A 19,693-nucleotide genomic window follows, 5' to 3' on the forward strand; every position below is an offset into this window, starting at 1 on the left:
CATATGTGTACCCCACAGTTGTGCGATCCAAGGCTAGATCAAAACCTCACTGAAATGGGTTTTTGCAGGTTTGGGATATCTAATATGGTATAATTTAAATGGGACAAAAAGTGATACAAGCCATTAACACAATTAACACAAGCCTTATGAAATATTTTGTGGGGGGGGGGGATTATGGAATCAATTATTAAATTGAATTCTGTAAAAATTAATTAAATGTATTATCAAAACAAAGGATGTAAAATTAATGCATGTTTCACACCAAGTCACTGCATCATCAAAATATGCATTTGTTTGTTGCGAATGCACGCCCTCTAGTGGTGACAATTGCATAATGTGTCCTTAAAACAGGGGTGTTCAAAACTTGTGTGCCCCAGAGTGTCTGATTAGTTTGTTGGAACTAAATCAGAGTGTCTGATTTAGTTTCTTGGAACTAAACTTTGCAGGACACCGGCCCTCCAGGACTGACTTTGTGCACCCCTGCTTTAAAATAACGCTCTGATTCACACCAAAACAAAGTATGTTTTATGTTGAATATGAAAGGGAAAGCATGCCACTTCTGATATAGAATTGATATATATTTTGCAATCTTGACAAATGAAATGAGGCTATGTATGAGAATTTCTTACCTTTGATTTATATTTGTTTATGATTCTATGGGTGTCACCTTTCAAAATTAAAGTGCACCTTTTCACTTATAATGTCTCATTTCTTATCGTCATAAATTAAAATAAGTTTGTATGACAGCTAAGCGGAATCCTGGAAAATAAACCAAATTCTGACTAATGTGAGTAGAGTTTACTCGCACGTGACTTGTTTTAATAAATTTTGTCCGTTTAGAAACTTTGCCATGTGAAAGAGAACCGCACCAAGAACAAAAAGCAATTTTCCTCCCTATTTTGGAACAAAACAATCAATCTACAGGTGTGAAAGAACTCTAAAAAAGAAAAATTAGAACTGTCAATTTTGCCCTCATGGGACCATATTTAGCAACAGATGACTTCAGTGCAAATGGTCTTTTTGGCATTAAAATTAAAAATACTGTTGGCATTTACTAAACACGTGTTACAAAGTAAAGTGAAGAATTGTGCTCCCCCACATATAGTTTCTTCATGGTGATTTTAAAACTGGAATTATAGCAGTCAGCTTTAAGTTGTATTTGTTAAATACTGTTTAAACTTATAGCATTGCTCTTATCTGTTTTGGCTCTGAACAGGAAGCACAAGACCCTCTCTCTGATCAAAGATGGCCGTGTCATTGGGGGAATCTGCTTCCGGATGTTTCCTACTCAGGGCTTCACTGAGATTGTGTTTTGTGCCGTCACCTCCAATGAGCAAGTGAAGGTGTGTGATTAAAAACATTGTGATGCATTTCCATTATTATTTGTCATTTGGCACTCATGCTTAACTTGACATTTAATGATTTCACTGTTGTTTAAGGGTTATGGGACTCATCTCATGAACCATCTAAAGGAATATCACATCAAGCATGAAATCCTCAACTTTCTCACCTATGCTGATGAGTACGCCATTGGCTACTTCAAAAAACAGGTCAGTACTCTTCTTGGTTTTTGAGTGCCAATAAATTATTGAAGGGTGATATTAAAAAACAAGCAATGCTAAATGTCTAGTTAACGTGATAGCAATCAATAAAGAGAAAATGGACCCTATCCTACACCCAGTGCATAAAGGTGCAAGACATGTTTGGTACGATTTGTTGACATTTTCAGACCAGCGCAATTGTAATTTTTAAATAGCAAATCTATTTGTGACACTTTATGGACTCATAGGCGTACTGGTCTTTAAAATAAAATAAAATAAAATAAAATAAAATAAAATAAAAAGTCCAGCTCAGATCTTGCTAGTCATGCGCCTATGCAGGACCAAAATGCATACATATTGCTTAAAGGGCCATGACACCCCCCAATTTCCGTTAAAGTCTACTTCAGAATTTTTTCAAAAGATGCATGATTAATGGGTGTGGAGCTCCGCAAGCATCGGGCAGGAGTGGGCGTGGCCAGCAGGGGAGAACGTGAGCGAACGAAGCTAGCTCACAAAATGAGACAAACCGTGAGGAGACGCATGAGTTTATAGTTTACAAAGTTAAAATGCAAAGAAATGAACAGTGATTTAATGCCCTGCTACATTTGTTATTCGTAATTTCATATACACATAACCACAATTTATATCATTATAAAGATAAGTGTGTTCATGTAAACCCTATAAATGAGGACTTCTCCCTCAATCCCCGTATCCAGCAGACTCAGTGCAGCAGTTCTCCTGACCTGTTTTAACCATTAGCCCTGCTGGTAATCTGGAGGATTTAGGCAAACACAGCAGCACAGTGATGTTTCTGAATGTGAACGAACTCCTGATAAAAGACAGCGTCCGCCATTCTCTAATTGTCGTGCTGCTCTCACGACAAAAATGCTAGCAGCACACACACAGCTTTGCTGTATGATCGGCCCTGACAAGATCGCGGGGGAAAACATGCAACAAACCCCGTGGATCATGGAAACAAACGAGCCTTCATGAACAGCTAAATACTGTGTGCCCGTGCCGTGGGTCCGTGACATGTCTCACAGCTCGGGCTTGGCTCTGGCAGGTCTCATGAATAATTAAGCAGCCGGCTCTTCTCATAGGATAAGAAAACACCGCTATGAATAATAATAAGAAACCGACGCGTCATCATTGCACTTGCAGTACTGCGCTACGTCGCCGATTTTAATCCCGCCCAAAAAATCATTTTAAACCCGGAAGCTAAAATTTGCTGACAAAAGCTCAAAATTATCCAGTTTTCCCCACAATTAAAGCTGACAGGTGCTAACATTGTCTTAACTGATGCTCAACACACACAAATCTGTTAATATAAAAAAAAGTTCTCCAGGGTGTCCTGAACCTTTAATACACACAGGGTGTACATATCTTATATATCTTATATTATTAATATCATATCTTATATATCTTATATTTTCTACATAAATATAAAAACCACTTACTCCATGCCTTCTTCATGTTGGGGGGCTTTTCAGTTTTTTCATGACAATCTGCATTTGTATAATGTTATTATTATTTGCAGTATTATTTGTTTTAATAAAAGGACACTACTCCAATGCTTTTGTGTCATGTGCCTTAGACTTTGCACCTAGATCTGTAAAATAGAGCTCTAAATCTTTTTTTTTTTTTTTTTTGCTTGTTAATAATAAACAATTATATTAAAAATCTTTCATCTCTTACAAAATTTGCAATTAACCTGAATGGCAAAGAAGAACGTAGAAAGAACAAGAAAGAAGAATATATCTTTGTATAAGCGAGTTTTTAAATAATCATATTAAATAATGAGTTTTTTTTTTAGGTGTAATCACTTTAATTTTATGTACGTACTTAACTAAAGGAAAATAAAAAAAAATCCAAAGTCGTTTTTTAACTTGACCCTTTTGTTTTGTAAACATAAGTGATAACTAAAATAAAATAGAAAACATAACTTATTTCAGCTAGTTGCCAAAGAAATATTTTGAATTTGATGCACTAAAATAAGAAAAAAGGACTAAAAAAAGGAAATAATTTAAATTTATTGATTAAAACCAGGGTGTGAATTACAGTGGGGTTTGACCCCTTTGATTAACTTGTCAGAACAAGATGTCCAGTGAGATAGAAAATAGTTTAGATACAATGGTCTGTATCTTAAATAATTAATAATATAATAATAATAATAATAATAATAATAACAATAATAGCTTATTATAAATATAAATATCATTGCATGATGTACCTAAAAGGAAGGCAGTCTAAGACCAACAGATCTAGCCTGTACACAGAACGTTTTCAAAACACTTTTTCTTGCAAATTAGGTTTGTATCTACATTACATATAGCTTAAACATAAAGTCATATTAGACTCATAATGTGTATTTTAATAGCTTACACATGGAAGTTTTCCTGTGATCTTGTCACCGTTCTGCAAAATTTACTATTGTTTAATCAAAAATAGGTCTTCTTTGAAAAGCACGTCTGTTGAAATAGCCCATCACAAGTTACTGTACGTCAGAATCATTATCATTACCAATCATTATACAATAAACACTGAAAAAACTATGATTAATAAATGAGATGTTCAAATCAAAAAGGTGCACATTATTTTATTACAGTTTAAATCAGAATAATTAAGTAGTTGTGTAGGGGGAACATAAAAGATAAACATAGGTAAACTTCAGTTACATATTATGCAGTGTCTTTCCAAAAACAAATTGATATCTGTGTTACTGTCAGGGTTCTGCCACTCTGGTCTTTTAATTTCTTGTGGTGGCAGAGTCCGGTCACTAGCTCTGTCCAGTCCTGTCCTGTTGTGCTCAGCTCGAGTTTTCTTGGGTTGAGCACTTGTTTTGTCATTGTGTGTGTCTCTGTATGAGCGCCATTTGTGAACGCGCATGGACCATGTGCGTCCCCGCTTGATGCGGGTGCGTGAGGTCTTTGCGTGTTTGCAAGTGCGCACTCCCGTCCGGGTGTTTACGTTCGTCTGTCTGCAGCGTGGTGTTTCATTCCCAGCATCTCAGTCCAGTTGGTTTCGGTTTTGGTCGGCGCTGGGATGAAACATGCAGGCAGTGTATGTGAGTGCACGTTGAGTGTTTTCATTCATCGTGTACTCGTGTCTTGCGTTCAGTCTTCTGTTGGTGTTGTGTTTAGCACATGGTACGTGTTTACATGCACCGCATGCTTATGTTGTCATGAGCACGCGGTTAATGAGTTATCTTATTGGCTGTGTGTTCTAGTCTTGTTTTATGTGAGCACATGCCATGTGTAGTCACTTTGTGTCATGTGCTCTCCCGTCTATTGTCTAGTCCCACTCTCCTTGTTAACCCATTATTAGTTAATTATGTTCATCTGTTTCTGTGTTAATTTAGTTCTGCATATAATCTCCTCATGTCTGCTGTCCTGTGCCAGTTCGTCACCGTATGTCATCGTTTCTCTCCTTGTGCTGTCGTGTGTTCCAGCCCTGATCCCTACCAGCCTGCCCAGTCAAGTTTGTTTGTTTGTTTATTTGTTTTGCTAGTGTTTTCCCCCTCGGGTTAGTTTGTTTTGCTGTTTTGCTTTTGATTTTTATCAATAAATACCCATTATTTCCCTAAACTCGAGTCCTCGCCCCTTTCCTCTACACAACCGTGACAGTTACATGTTCTATTAAGTGTATGTGTAGTCCTCGGCTGGTTGGCATTTATTGTGATTAAAAAAATTAATTTATTTACTGAACCATGCATATACACCACAAAAAGGCTGTATAATGTATCATTCGCACACTGATTAATACTACAAAAGTGTCTCGGTGTACTAAATAACTGTCTTCTCATTTTGTTTCTCTATTTCTTGACAGGGATTCTCTAAAGACATTAAAGTGCCGAAGTCAAAGTATGTGGGCTACATTAAAGACTATGAGGGGGCCACACTAATGGGCTGTGAGCTGAATCCCTGCATCCCTTACACTGAGTTCTCAGTCATCATAAAGAAACAGAAAGAGGTGTGTGTGATAGAGAAAGAGGTGTCAAAAAGGCCCCTGAGTATGGTGAAATTCATGATTCTGTTTTTTTCTCTCAGATCATTAAGAAGCTTATAGAGCGTAAGCAAGCCCAGATTCGTAAAGTCTACCCAGGACTGTCCTGTTTCAAGGAGGGAGTTCGGCAGATTGCCATTGAGAGCATTCCAGGAATCCGTATGTTCCCCTTTTATATATATATTTTTCAGATAGACAAAATTAAATATAATGGTACAGATTTTTAAAATGAGGAACATTTTGTACATTTTCATATACAAATACTTTTTATATGTTAAGTTTATAGTCTGAAGAAGTTTGTTATGCTTGCCAAAACTGCAGTTATTTGATTATAAATACAGTAAAATACAGTGAAAATTATCTTTTGATTAAAAAAGCTACTATCATAATTTATATAAATATTTTATAATGTAATTTATTCCTGTGATTCAAAGCTTAATTACTCCAATGTCAATGCTTCAGAAGTCAATCTGCTGATTTTATGCTCAAGAAACATTTGTTAATGTTGACAACAGTTTAACTTCTAATGCTTTTTTGAAGAAACTTTAATATTGACAATTTCAGGATTGTGTTGGTGAAGAAAAGTAAAAATAATAACAACAAAAAATGCATTCATGGTTTTGTAAAGTAGTATAAATACATTCATTGGTAGCACTTTACAATACGGGCGACACAGTGGTTCAGTGGTTAGCACTGTTGCCTCACAGCAAGAAGGTTGCTGGTTCGAGCCTCGGCTGGGTCAGTTGGCATTTCTGTCTGGAGTTTGCATGTTCTCCTTGTGTTCACGTGGGCTACCTGGGTGCTCTGGTTTCCCCCACAAGTCTAAAGACATGCGCTATAGGTGAATTTAATCATCTAAATTGGCCAAAGTGTATTAGTGTGCCTGAGTGTGTATGGTTATCTCTCAGTACTGGCTTGCAGTTGGAAGGGCATCCACTGTGTAAAACATATGCTGGATAAGTTGGCAGTTCATTCCACTCTGGCGACCCCTGACATATAAAGTGACTAAGCCCAAGGAAAATGAATGAACTTTACAATACAGGACATGTAGTAATATTAATTCATTCATGCATTTAACGAAACTACAGTTGTTCATTGTTAGTTCATGTTAACTCATTTACTAATACAGTAGTAAATGTTGAATTATTATTAATAATTGCTGGACAAGCATTGCTCGTGTTGGCAAGCTCAATAACTAACTGTATTAATATGTGCCATATTGTAAAGTGATACCCATTTATTAAATGATGAATAATAATATTTATTTATTGTCAAATAATAATTTGGATTTAAATGAATGTGAAACTAAATGTTAATTTGATTTACTTCTGTCTTTGGATAGGTGAGACTGGCTGGAAGCCTTTAGGGAAAAGGTAAGTGTGTATTTAGTTTACCAAATCTTGAAAGTATATTTACAAATTCTCTCACCATCCACTTGTGACAAACCTGACTTGCTTTTTTGAGATAAGGTCATTACACACTGAATCCAAACTTTTCGCATGTTATTATCGCGTTTGATTTTGTTTCCCATTTTCGCATCCAAAAAGGCATTTTGAGAGTTGTTTTGACAAATTCAGGCTAAAATTCAAAATGATGTGGGAGAAATGTATCCACATATGTGTGTGTGTGTGTGTGTTTATACAATAATATTCTTTTTATAATATAATATAATATAATATAATATAATATAATATAATATAATATAATATAATATAATATAATATAATATAATATAATATAATATAGTATAATATAATATTATGCAGTGGCGCAGTAGGTAGTGCTGTCGCCTCACAGCAAGAAGGTCACTGGTTCGAGCCTCGGCTCAGTTGGCATTTCTTTGTGGAGTTTGCATGTTCTCTCTGTGTTCCTGTGGTTTTCCTCCGGGTGCTCCGGTTTCCCCCACAGTCCATTTCAGTTCATTTCGGTTCATTCCGCTGTGATGACCCTGGATTAATAAAGGGACTAATCTAACAATTGATCTAAGAATTAATGAATAATATAATATAATATAATATAATATAATATAATATAATATAATATAATATAATATAATATAATATAATTGAATACAGTGTTTCCTTTAGGATTTTTTCCAGCTGTGGCGGCAGGTCTTTTTTTGACACAGAAATACCTGTTGCGTTATTATTGTAATAGAAGTCGGGATCGCATTTATGTAATAGCCTACGAGCATGCGAATCTCTGTGCTTATGCGCCGATTTCCTCTGTTCGTGCACAGAACTTCTTGCACGCCACCTCAAATATAAACTGATTTAAGAGTGCGCAGATCTTCATGTGCGCTCTCAAACAAACGCTGCTGGGTGCGATTTAGTGCGTTTATGTAATGAGTATGTCTCTAGCTTCATTAAATTTGCTTGGAATATTTATGAATGTCACCAATAGTCCTACAGAGTAGTATTAATGCATCCTGAAGTAAAGTGAGACGGCTATAAACTCCAGCAAGATAAAGTCATTGTATGCAGAGCTCTAGACCTTTGTCTATAAAGTATACTTATGGAAACTGTGTTCATCTTAACTGAAAGCTATGTCGTGTTTGCTGGCCTCACGCATTACGCACCTGTCAGCCTGTCAGTCAGTCAGTCAGCACGTCACCTTAAAGGGTAAACAAATGACGCACAGCACTACTACGGTTACAGAAAAGTTTGCGCTATTATAATTTACTTACCCTTTAATACTTTTTGGTGCGATTATTATTCGCTATTAAAAAATAAAATGTTTTGAATGAGAAGCTGTAATGTAGCCGTGGCGGGATGAATTTTGGCGTGGCGCACCGCCATGGAAGAATGAATGTAGCGGAAACCATCTAATATAATATAATACAAATGTTCTGTTATTTATTGTATTATGGTATGCTGTTTTGTCGACGTGTGTCTGTCTGTGTCTTCGTATGTAAGACAAACTACCAGTCTCTGTTTAGGATCAATTGGTCCATGGAAATCTGTGGTCTTCTTTTTAATATGTGGCTTCAGTATCGCTAGCAAAGTGTGAAATTGAGCCACGGACATCCTTAAGTAAACTTTGAATAGGTCAGAATAATGCTGCAGCTCTTTGATAAGGAGGTGGAACTCTCCTTCCTCTCTGCAATCTAAGGATGGGATGGACCAAAGATTTCCTCTCTCTTTTTACTTTGTTAAACATCTTTACAACTCGATCTTGTATTGTTTTGCAAATAATTTTGCGATATATAGATTTATATGCACCAAACTCTGTGCAAGGTTTGTGTGCATGACAAATCAGATTTGAATACGAAAAAAATACATCCAAAAATTTTGGACTTCAGTGTGCAAAGACCTTTAAGCCTGGGACTCACCAATGCAAACTGGCCACGATGAAATCCGACTGTTGTATCTTTGCATCTGTTGCATCAGGATGAGTTTTTCCATACATGCAGGTTGCAGTAGTCTGTATTGTCATTCCAAACGGGAAACCTAAACTAGTGCTGCACACATGCAAACCATAAACAAAGCAGCATATTTCTTTCTCATCACAGAGGGATTAACTCGTGAAAATATGTTTAATAAATGGATAATCCATGTCGTTTGCAAAAAAATTAAAGGGCCATGACCTATATTCACGATTTCACATAAATCAGCATGCAAAAAATAAATGATTTCCTTTTTTTTTTATAGCAAATTAACATGCAACTTGACTTTTGCATAAAAATAATAGGTTAAATAACTAAATGGGATTTAATCAACAAGCAAATTAAACATATTTTCAATAAAATGAAAATGAAAGAGCTAAGGACAGAAGCCAGCTCAAATGTTCTTGAATAAAACGTGTTACAGTAATGTACATATGTACAAATATGTCATGTCCGATAAAGCCTTTCTTAGAGGTGTTTTCAATTCAGAGTCACCGTACAAGCGAAAAGCTAGATACAGATAATATGTTTTACTTTAAAAAATTCGGCATAAATTAGATTTTTTAGATTCTTTTAAACACCTGTAGGTGCTGCTTGTCAATCAGACAACGCTTCTGTGTTTGTTCTTGCTGTCAATTGCGGGAAAAATGTTCGATGAAAAGTTTATAATAATCCGCTTTGAGTTTTACTCAACTGCAGGTGCAGATTTGCCCTCAGATTCAGATTTTAATACAACACCTGAGCATTGAGCAAAGATGACTTTATGACCAACACAGAGCATAAAATAAAGACAGAATGTGCGGTGAGTTGAGAGCCCCTATCCTGGATTCAGTGACCGGCGCACCTTTCCCCCGTGCTGCTGTGAAGGCTGTCAGATCAGTGTGTGTGTGTGCGCTGTAACAACCCTCATGCACACTCGTTGTAATCAATTTGGATATTCCAATCAAATTGAATACAATCTTACATCAACAACACATGGCAAGCAATGCGTTGATAATAACAAATAATTAAATTTGATTACAAACTACCCAAAAAGTTGTTCAGGACATGTGGATCGCTGCTGTTATGTTTATACATGTACTATTTTTTTCCTAAGGTGATTTAAAACAAAATGCACAATGGCACTCAATCAAACATATATACAATGATAAGGAACATGGTTACTTACTGAGTTATTAACGCACAGCAATACCACATGAAGAAAGGACGGACTTTGAAGGAATAAACAATGTGAAGAGAGATCTATTATAGTGCACTGGACAAGTCTGAACATGCAAGCGCGAGGCAGGCAGGTCTGTTCAATTACGTAATTTATTTGCTTAAAGATATCGACCTAATTTAGACATTGAATCGATAACGATAATCTTAAAAATAGAATTTATTGGCCGATAACATATGGCCGCCGATATATCGTGCATCCCTAATTTTCAGTCCATAATATTGTAGTAATATAACTGTAAACTATTTAACAACTTCAGTCATTTAACTAATGTCTTCAAAAACAGAAAGAGTACTGTTGACAATATAATCTAACTTTGCTATCCGAATATTGTAGTGAAATTACTGTAAGTGACTAAATTAATTTTGACTAAGGTATGTCTTCAAAAACTAAAAGAATGCTGCTGATGATACAAACTAACTTTGCCATCTGGAGAAACATAAACAACGAATATTGATCACACCCTTATCAAATCTGTAGAGACTGGACAATCATCACCAACTGGAACCACGTCTTTTTTTAAAAAGAAGACGAGCGACAAATTCTGATTTCACCATTTCCAGATTCAAAAAGCTTTCGGGTGAAAAAATGTTTCTTACAAACACATTTATTAACACTGATGACCCATGTCTCCGAACAATTCTTCTACTACTTGTTTAAATTACTTTTGGCAACAAAACGTTGTGTGTCTCTGAACGCTGATTGGTTTGAACCAAGTCTTTCTCATGAGTTAACGCTGAAAACTCATTCTCGTTACTTTGTACCGTCCGGTACAGACATCCAATCTCCACGCTGGAATTTTTACAATGATCTCATCACCGTGACGTAGCTTCAAAATTTCTTTTCAAACTGGAAGAACGAATTGGCTATAAACAACACATAAACAACTAATTTTCACTTTTTTGTGAAATATATGTGTCCTAATAGTGTTTTTAGCAACATGGGACATATATATGACTGTCAAAATTAAAAAAATATATATTTAGATGTTTCATGACCCTTTAAAGAAATGCAATAAAATCACAGCCGACTTATTTGTGTTCCTTTTTGACTTGTGTAGTTTGTGTAGCTTCATTACTTTAGATTTTGTTCTCCTTCTTTGACTTATAACTGAACAGTCAATCAGAATGCTTTCTTCACCAAAGGACAATGATGATTCTACATGCCGAATTAGGTAAACTCCATCTGATATGATGAGAAGTGAAGTGTGAAACACACCAAACAAACTAGCCGGACAGAAACTCACCGATAATGCAATCAGTTTGGTCTGTCCTGACCTTTACACAGAAATCAGGATAATTTAAAAAATCTTGGAAACCTGTAGCCACTGACTTCCGTAGTAGTTTGTTCCTACATTTGGATCTCAAAAGCTACCAGTTACCAACATTCTTTAAAATGTCTTCTTTTGTGTTCATCCAAAAAAAAAAGAAACTCAAAACAGTTTTGGAATCTCTTCAGGGTGAGCTAATGTTTAAATTAGTTGAGGTATCCCTTTAAAGAAATATGTGGGTTTATTTTGGTGTCATTTTGTTTTATAGCAAAGAACTGAAGGATCCAGATCAGTTGTACAGCACTTTAAAGAACATCTTAACACAGGTCAAGGTAACGTATCAGATATATAAATTGCTTTACATGTTTAAAAAAACAACTTATACAAATATATGATATAAAATGATTAATGGGGAACATATGTTGTATCCTTTAGTCACATCCAAATGCATGGCCATTCATGGAGCCTGTAAAGAAGAATGAGGCGCCCGGGTATTACCAAGTCATCCGCTTCCCTATGGGTAGGCAAAAATGTATTATCTGCCATATACAAATACGCTGGCGTCATTTTTTTTAAATAAATGGATTTTAAAACAAGCCTATCCTGCTCTCCAACGCTGCATTTATTTAATCAAAATATCAATTTACTTTAAAACAGCATTTTCTATTTTAACTTATTTTATCATGTAAAATTATTCCTGTATTTTATAGCAGTATAAAACATCCAATGCTGATTTGCTGCTTTATTATGATCCATTATTTCTGGTGTGCATTCATTTATAAGGATTTTTATTATTAGTGATGGTGAAAACGTTTTTCCCTGCTTCAGCGTTTTGTGAAATCGTACATTTTACTTTTATTTTTAAAAGTTCAAAATTACTTGTTTTTAATTTTAACAAAATATTTCTTTTTAATTTATAAATATCTTTACTTTCACTCTTAAGCTATTCAATGTGTCCTGATGAACATAAGTCAAGACATACAATTTTAATGGGGCTTTTAAATAATTCTGTATTGCATTCTCCACAAAAATATGAAGCAGCCCAACAATTTCTTACACTGATAATAATAATAATAAATGTTTCATAAACAGCAGATCATCAAGGTTATTACATTATGGTATTTTTAAATTAATTTAATTAGTATTTTTCTATGTGCTCTGCATTGCAGTATAGTTTTAGTTCATTTTGTTAATGGCTTTGTTGGTTTTAGTACATTTTTATTTATTTTGTAAGCAGATGTTTTAGGAATAGGGTATATGTGGAGCTAGTGTTTCTTCTCATACTGATAAACTTCCGGTGAAAGATTAAAGGTTAATTACAGTTCCTTTTACAGCATTGATTTTGTAATGTAATTACAATACAATCAGTTAAATAGACTTTGGCATTCATTAAGTTGCTCAAGTGTAAAACGAGACAAAAAGACATTTACTCGCACGCGCCCGTCAGAATCGGCAGGCTAGTAAAATAAATGTTCATGACATGGTGGGGAAAAATGTTATTTAATGCAGTGCTTCTTGTAAAAATTGAGACCCACTTTATATTGGATATCATTCAGCTAGTAAAGATAGCTGGTTTTTAAAGAAAACAGACCTTAAACACGCAGATTTTGCAATGACATACAGTTTACAGGAAACGCTTAACCTAGGTTACTGACAAATTGAAGTCTTTTAGCATACTTCGGCATACCCTATTGTAGTTTAACAGCGTTAACAAAACATATCCAATGTCCACCAAATTAAAGTTAATAGTTGCACAGCTTACATTAACTCTTGTGCAAATCCAAACATTAAATAATTATTTGAACAAACACTAAACCCAAAAACCCTACAAAATTAGGAATTCAGAAAGATCAAACCCTATATAAAGTTATTAGCTCATTTTAAATAAACAAAATGTAATTTTTCCAAATTGTCCACAACAGAATGAGTGCTTACGAGTTCTGAAGATTTGATTTGTTTTTGCTAATCATTGTTTTATTTGAGTTAGTGTTTTAATGTTAGTTTCACTTAGTTTATCATTTATTGTGAATTTTTTCATTTTATTTTCAAGCTAACAAAAATGTTTTAATTGTAAATTTAGTCCTCGTTTGCTAAAATAACCTTGCAGATCACTGAAAAACAGGTTTATTAGATCAATTAAAAAAAAAAAAATTTACACCTAAAACTTAATTATTACTGAAAACCATGATAAATTAAGTGGAAATGGATTAATTCATGTAGTTGTAACAAGCTGAAGTAATGCTTTCAAGTTTTACTGTGTATTAAAATGAATTTTGATGGATCATGTGACACTGACGTAATGATGCTAAAATTTAATTTGCTAAATTTAAATCACAGAAATTAACTACATTTTAAACTACATTCAATAAGTAAACAATTATTAGTAATTAATAGTAAATTAGAGTTTTTACTCGGGTAAAACTTCAATTAAGTAAAAGCCCCTTTTGTGAGCAGAACAGGCTTCTTTTGAAAAACATTACAAAATCCCAAACTGATCATGATTGATCATGGATGTCTCCTGTTGTAGACCTGAAGACGATGAGCGAGCGGCTGAAAAGTCGTTACTACACCACGAGGAAGCTGTTCATGGCCGACATGCAGAGAATCTTCACTAACTGTCGAGAGTACAACCCTCCTGAAAGCGAGTACTACAAATGTGCCAATCTACTAGAGAAGTTCTTCTACACCAAGATCAAGGAGGCAGGCCTCATCGACAAGTAATCTAACCGAGGGCACGTGCACGCAGTCCGTTTCCCTCTTTCTCTACCTCTTTTTAGCATATTTAACTCCATTTATCCATATGGAAACTTGTTTCCTCCACAGAATTATAAAAACAAATGCAATTGCCACGTTTTATCTCACAAATTTGAATATTTATCCATAATTGTGAGTTTACATCTCTCTTTTTGGAGTTTTGTTTTTTTATATTTGGGAATTTGACATAACAAACTGTTAACACCTTGTAAATCAGACTTTTTTTCCTCAAAATTGCAACTTCATATCTTGCAGTTTCTACTTCAAAACTTGCAGTTTATATCACATTTCTGAAGAAAAAAGTTAAATACATGTCAAATATATGAAGTCAGAATTGTGTGAGAAAGCCTATAAACTTGCAATTGTGAGTCAAAGCTGTGCCATCAAACTAATAATTATAAGAGCATATAAACACAAAGGTTTATGACAAAATATTTTATATCAGGTTTATAGCTCTTAATTGTGAAAAAATAAATGTATATGGAGGTATAAACTCAGAATTGTGAGTAGAAAGAATTGCAACCTGAAATAAATAAAAAATAAAATTGTGATACACAGAGTTACAAGATATTTATCCAGCATTTGTGATTGTAGTTCTGTAACTTAAAATGGTGAGGAAAAAACTCTTTTCTTAGAATTTATCTTTTTTCAAAAGTTTTAATTGTGAGATATAAACTCTCTTCAGAGTTGACATTGTCTTTGAATTGTAAATAAAATGTCAGCATTGTGAGATAAAACGTCGCAAATAAATAAGCTCCCATCACCTCTATCATTTCTGTGTCAAACAGAAATGAAGGTGGGTCATTCCATGCCAAATAAACCACATTTCAGAAAGTTCCCTAGCTCAAATTTTTAGATTTTGTTAACCAAAATTTAGAAGAAACACAAACAAGCAGTAAAAAAGGCTACATATTAAACGTCACGGAAGTTCAAAACAAAGTACTACAGAAATTTTATTAAAAATGACAACATACATTCAATAGAAATGTTTTATGTTCTTTAGACAGCATGTATCAACTCTAAATTGTGAAAAAATTCAGAATTGTGAGATAAAACATCACAAAGAAATAACCTTCCAACACTTCTATCCTTTCTGCAGAAATGAAGGTGGGTCATTCCATGCCAAAAAAAACACATTTAAGAAAGTACCCTAGCTCAATTTTTGATTTTGTTGAACAAAATTCAGAAGTAACACAAACAGAAAAACAGAAAAAAGGCTAAATATTACATGTCATGGAAGTATAATTACGCAGTTTTTACAGGGTCGCAATTCCATTCTATGAACTCTAAAACTGAAATAAACACGCTGTAAAAATGAAGTATACTAAAGGAAACTGTGTTAAGAATGAGAATATAAAAGGATATCTCTATTTTCGAGATATTTCAAGAGTTTCAGGTATGTAAACGTTGGAAAAAAATATTTTTATTATTCTATGCAGATACAGTTGCTTTGATAGAAGAAAACAAGATATATTTATACTATAGTTTCAAGATGTAGTGACATTCCTCTACAAAATACATATATCAGCTGTATGCAAAGTGGTCCGTTTATTTTTCTGACGCCTGATAATGTGTACAATTTAACAGAATATTTATCACGTCTGCGAATAAACCATATGGGGTCGTACAAATTACCAAAACAGTAATAGATACCAAAAGAACACATACCAAAAATTTCTTTGTTAAGAACCAAAATCTGAAAGGGTATTCAGATATGTTTAATAGGTCTTGAGTTACAGTTATGGGAAGGCACAATTTTTCCCATGTTTGAATAGTCAAAAATGAAATTTAATGTAACAAAGATTTGTAAAAGACGGGCATACATGGTTTACATTTGAAAATCCACACACACATTACCAATGAGTTTGTGTGAAAATAGTACAGATACTATTTCCAAAACAACCGCATGAAAGTTCCCAAATAAATATGGACAGAGAAAAAAAAAGGTTTTCCCCTTGCCTATTTCTAGCATTTACATGGTCGCAAAAATGGCTAAAAATATTTTATTAAGTATGCCCAGGCCATTATTAGGGGCACTGTCACCTTGTTAGCAAACATTACCTTACAGCAAGTGATGACAACCTGTACGCTATTGGTTGTCATGTGAAGTAAATTCAGACTGATGAAGTGATAGCAAGCAGTTGAGCAACAACAAAACTACCACATACTCCGCCATTGTTGTGTATTCATTTGTGCTTAATTGATTTCTACACCACCTAAAGGGTCTTGTTTTTGGGTGTTTACAGACATAACAGCATTGCGATTTCACAAAGGTTTCGTGCCAAAAAGCGCACCCCTGCCCTAAAATGCACCCCATTCATAGACTTTCATTAGCATTTCCACCCTACATTTAAAAAACAAAACATCAAAGGCCGTAATTGATTAAAACATAATATGAGAAGTAAGAGCCATTTTTAAATACTCTAGCTTCACAAGTAAATTTCAAATAATAATATTGACTGTAATGTAATGAGTCTGTTTCTAAAATTAGGCTTTTTGGTGGGTTTTAAACAAACTTTTACATGGAAAACATTAAATTGTTGTTTTCAACTAAACCACACATTAAACAATTAACTTCACTTAATCTAATTGGTATTGTATTTAACGTCAATCTATTTATTTTTATATATACAGTTGCACTCAAAATTATTAAACCCCCTTTGAAGTTTTTTTTTTATATATATATATTTCCCAAATGATGTTTAACAGAGAAAGAAATTTTTCACAGTACAGTATGTCTGATATTTTTTCTTCTGGAGAAAGTCTCATTTGTTTTATTTTAGCTAGAATAAAAGCAGTTTTTAATTTTTTTAAAACCATTTTATGGTCAAAGTTATTAGCCCCTTTAAGCTATTTATTTTTTTTTTTTTTTATTAGTCTACAGAACAAACCATCGTTATACAATAACTTGCCTAAATACCCTAACCTGCCTACTTAACATAATTAACCTAGTTAAGCATTTAAATGTCACTTTAAGCTGTATAGAAGTGTCTTAAAAAATATCTAGTTAAATATTATTTTCTGTCATCATGGCAAAGATAAAATAAATCCGTTATTAGAAATTAGTTATTAAAACTATTATGTTTAGAAATGTGTTGAAAAAAATCTCTCTGTTAAACGGAAATTGGGGAAAAACAAACAGGGGGGCTAATAATACAGGGAGACTTATAATTCTGATTGCAGCTGTGTGTGTGTGTGTATATATATATATATATAGTGCTGGGGAAAGTTACTTTTGAAAGTAATGCATTACAATATTGAGTTACTCTCCCAAAAATTATTCGTTACATTCGTTATTCAAGTTATGCGTTACATTACTTTTGAGCGTTACTTTTTTATTACCTGGCTGAGGCTTGATCTCTTTCAGACCTTTTTTTTTTTTTTTAAACTAGTGGAGCTCTGCAATTAACAACACACTGTATAACCTACATTTACCTTTAAAAAAACACAATGTTAAGATAATGTTATCAGACACCAGAGCTATACATGCCGTATATACAGATTATTGAAAGTTGAAAGCAATGTGTTTGCTACTTTTTTACTATTTGTCTCAAGTGAAATCACTTCCCATTGAGACATACCCTTTTTTTTTCTTCGTTGCGTTCAAAATAATGAACACATCCTCTCATTGACTGCCTGATTCATTGTGACTAATTGTAATTCAGCAATTTATTTTTAAAAGCTAATTATTTAAATTAAAAAGTAACTCGCATTTACATTTTACAAAAAGTGACAAATAATATTACTTATTTTTGAAAAAGTTATGCGTTACTTTAGTCGTTACCTAGAAAAGGTAATATTACATAACTCACGTTTCTTAATGTGTTACCCCCAACACTGTGTATATACATATATTCTGTAAGAGAAGGGTTCCATTCATCAAACTCAACTCACTCACTCTCTTTAGTGTCATAACTCTATTATTAAAAATTTGTATCAATTTAAGTTAAGTGTGTAGGTTGAGGTGCATTTTACAGCATTTCTCTCCACTACACCGGTTTCAGATTTATGCATTTTAAGTCTCCAAAACGCTGTTGTCTTTTAAATGAAGAGGCAAAACATGAATACACCACTCAGCTAGTAAAAGTCCACCATATTATGATTTTGCGACTTCCAACAACAACAAATGCTTACGTGCTCGAATGACAGCAAAAATATTGCACTGTGTATGCCTAGCTTTATCAACCCATGTGTTCAAATAAAAAGCATTCAGGCTCCATATTGTCAGTTTGATCTCATTCTTCAAAATGGTGGATTGTTATGTAAACACAGACTCCTATACATTTATTAATTGGCTTTCATCACTATTTAAGCTTTTCTTTTTTCCAGATTTTTTGGTAAATTTATCAAAATCACACTTTTGAGCTAGGAATCTTTGGTTATGTTGGCAAATAATGACCCAAGTGTTTAAAGGTCAGACTTTGGCATGTTAATACAGTTGAAATCAGAATTATTAAACCCCCTTTGAATTTATTAATTTATTAATAATCCCTTTATTAATCTGGGGTCGCAACATCGGAATGAACCGCCAACTTATCCAGCACATTTTTACGCAGCGGATACCCTTCCAGCCGCAACCCATCCCTGGGAAACCCCTTGGAATTTTTCTTTCTTAAATATTTCCCAAATGATGTTTAACAGAGCAAGAAAATTTTCACAGTATGTCTGATAATATTTTTTCTTCTGGAGAAAGTCTTATTTGTTTTATTTCGGCTTGAATAAAAGCAGTTTTTAATTTTTTTAAACCATTTTAAGATCAAAATTATAAGCCCCTTATAGCTATCATTTAAGCAATATACAATAACTTGCCTATTACCCTATCCTGCCTAATTAACCTAATTAAGTTAAGCCTTTAAATGTCACTTTAAGCTGTATAGAAGTGTCTTGAAAAATATCTAGTCAAGTATTATTTACTTTCATCATGGCAAAGACAAAATAAACCAGTTATTCGAAACTATTATGTTTAGAAATGTGTTGAAAAATTCTTCTCTCCATTGAACAAAAGTTAGGAAAAAATAAACGGGGGCTCAAGTTCAGGAGGTTTAATAATTCTGATTTCATCTGTATCTCTATAACCACCAAATGTGGATAAAAGTCATTTTCTTGTCTTAAAAAATTCCTTCTGCCAAAATTGTGGAACAATTTTACGGTGTGTGTGACTGGATGCAATTGGTGTGCATGTGTTCATGCTTATGTATGTACGTGAGTGTACATAATAGTGCAAATCTGTTTATATAGATCAATTTTATGAAAAGCGATATATATATATATTTTATATAGTAGTGAAGGAGATGGCCGACAACTCGACTAAGATAATTACTCTAACTAGCTAATGTTGCATCTGCAAACAGCACTTATTTATTATTAAACCTAAAGCGATGGTGGTTCGTACAATGAAGATTCCTAATCAGAAACTTGCACATTTGTGTGCGTGTGATGTACATTCCTTGTGCAGCAAGAAAAACAGTCTTAATATGCTTCATCCTCATGGCTGTGCTTCTGATGAGAATATGCAGCCACGT

At 33.9% G+C, this 19,693-nt stretch overlaps 1 protein-coding gene across 1 annotated transcript in view; it reads left to right on the plus strand.

The window, feature by feature from the left end:
* The window catches only part of kat2b (K(lysine) acetyltransferase 2B), a 30,480-nt gene extending 16,342 nt beyond the window's left edge, over positions 1-14,138 (plus strand). The window contains 8 exon segments of the mRNA NM_001045034.1: positions 1,217-1,343; positions 1,440-1,550; positions 5,367-5,510; positions 5,588-5,702; positions 6,886-6,916; positions 11,686-11,749; positions 11,853-11,937; positions 13,945-14,138. Coding sequence (NP_001038499.1) covers positions 1,217-1,343; positions 1,440-1,550; positions 5,367-5,510; positions 5,588-5,702; positions 6,886-6,916; positions 11,686-11,749; positions 11,853-11,937; positions 13,945-14,138 — 871 coding nt within the window.
* The last annotated feature ends 5,555 nt before the right edge of the window (positions 14,139-19,693 follow it).

Source organism: Danio rerio, chromosome 19 (genome assembly GCF_052040795.2).
Source record: "Danio rerio strain M-AB ecotype USA chromosome 19, GRCz13ab, whole genome shotgun sequence".
NCBI classification, from domain to species: Eukaryota; Metazoa; Chordata; class Actinopteri; order Cypriniformes; family Danionidae; genus Danio; species Danio rerio.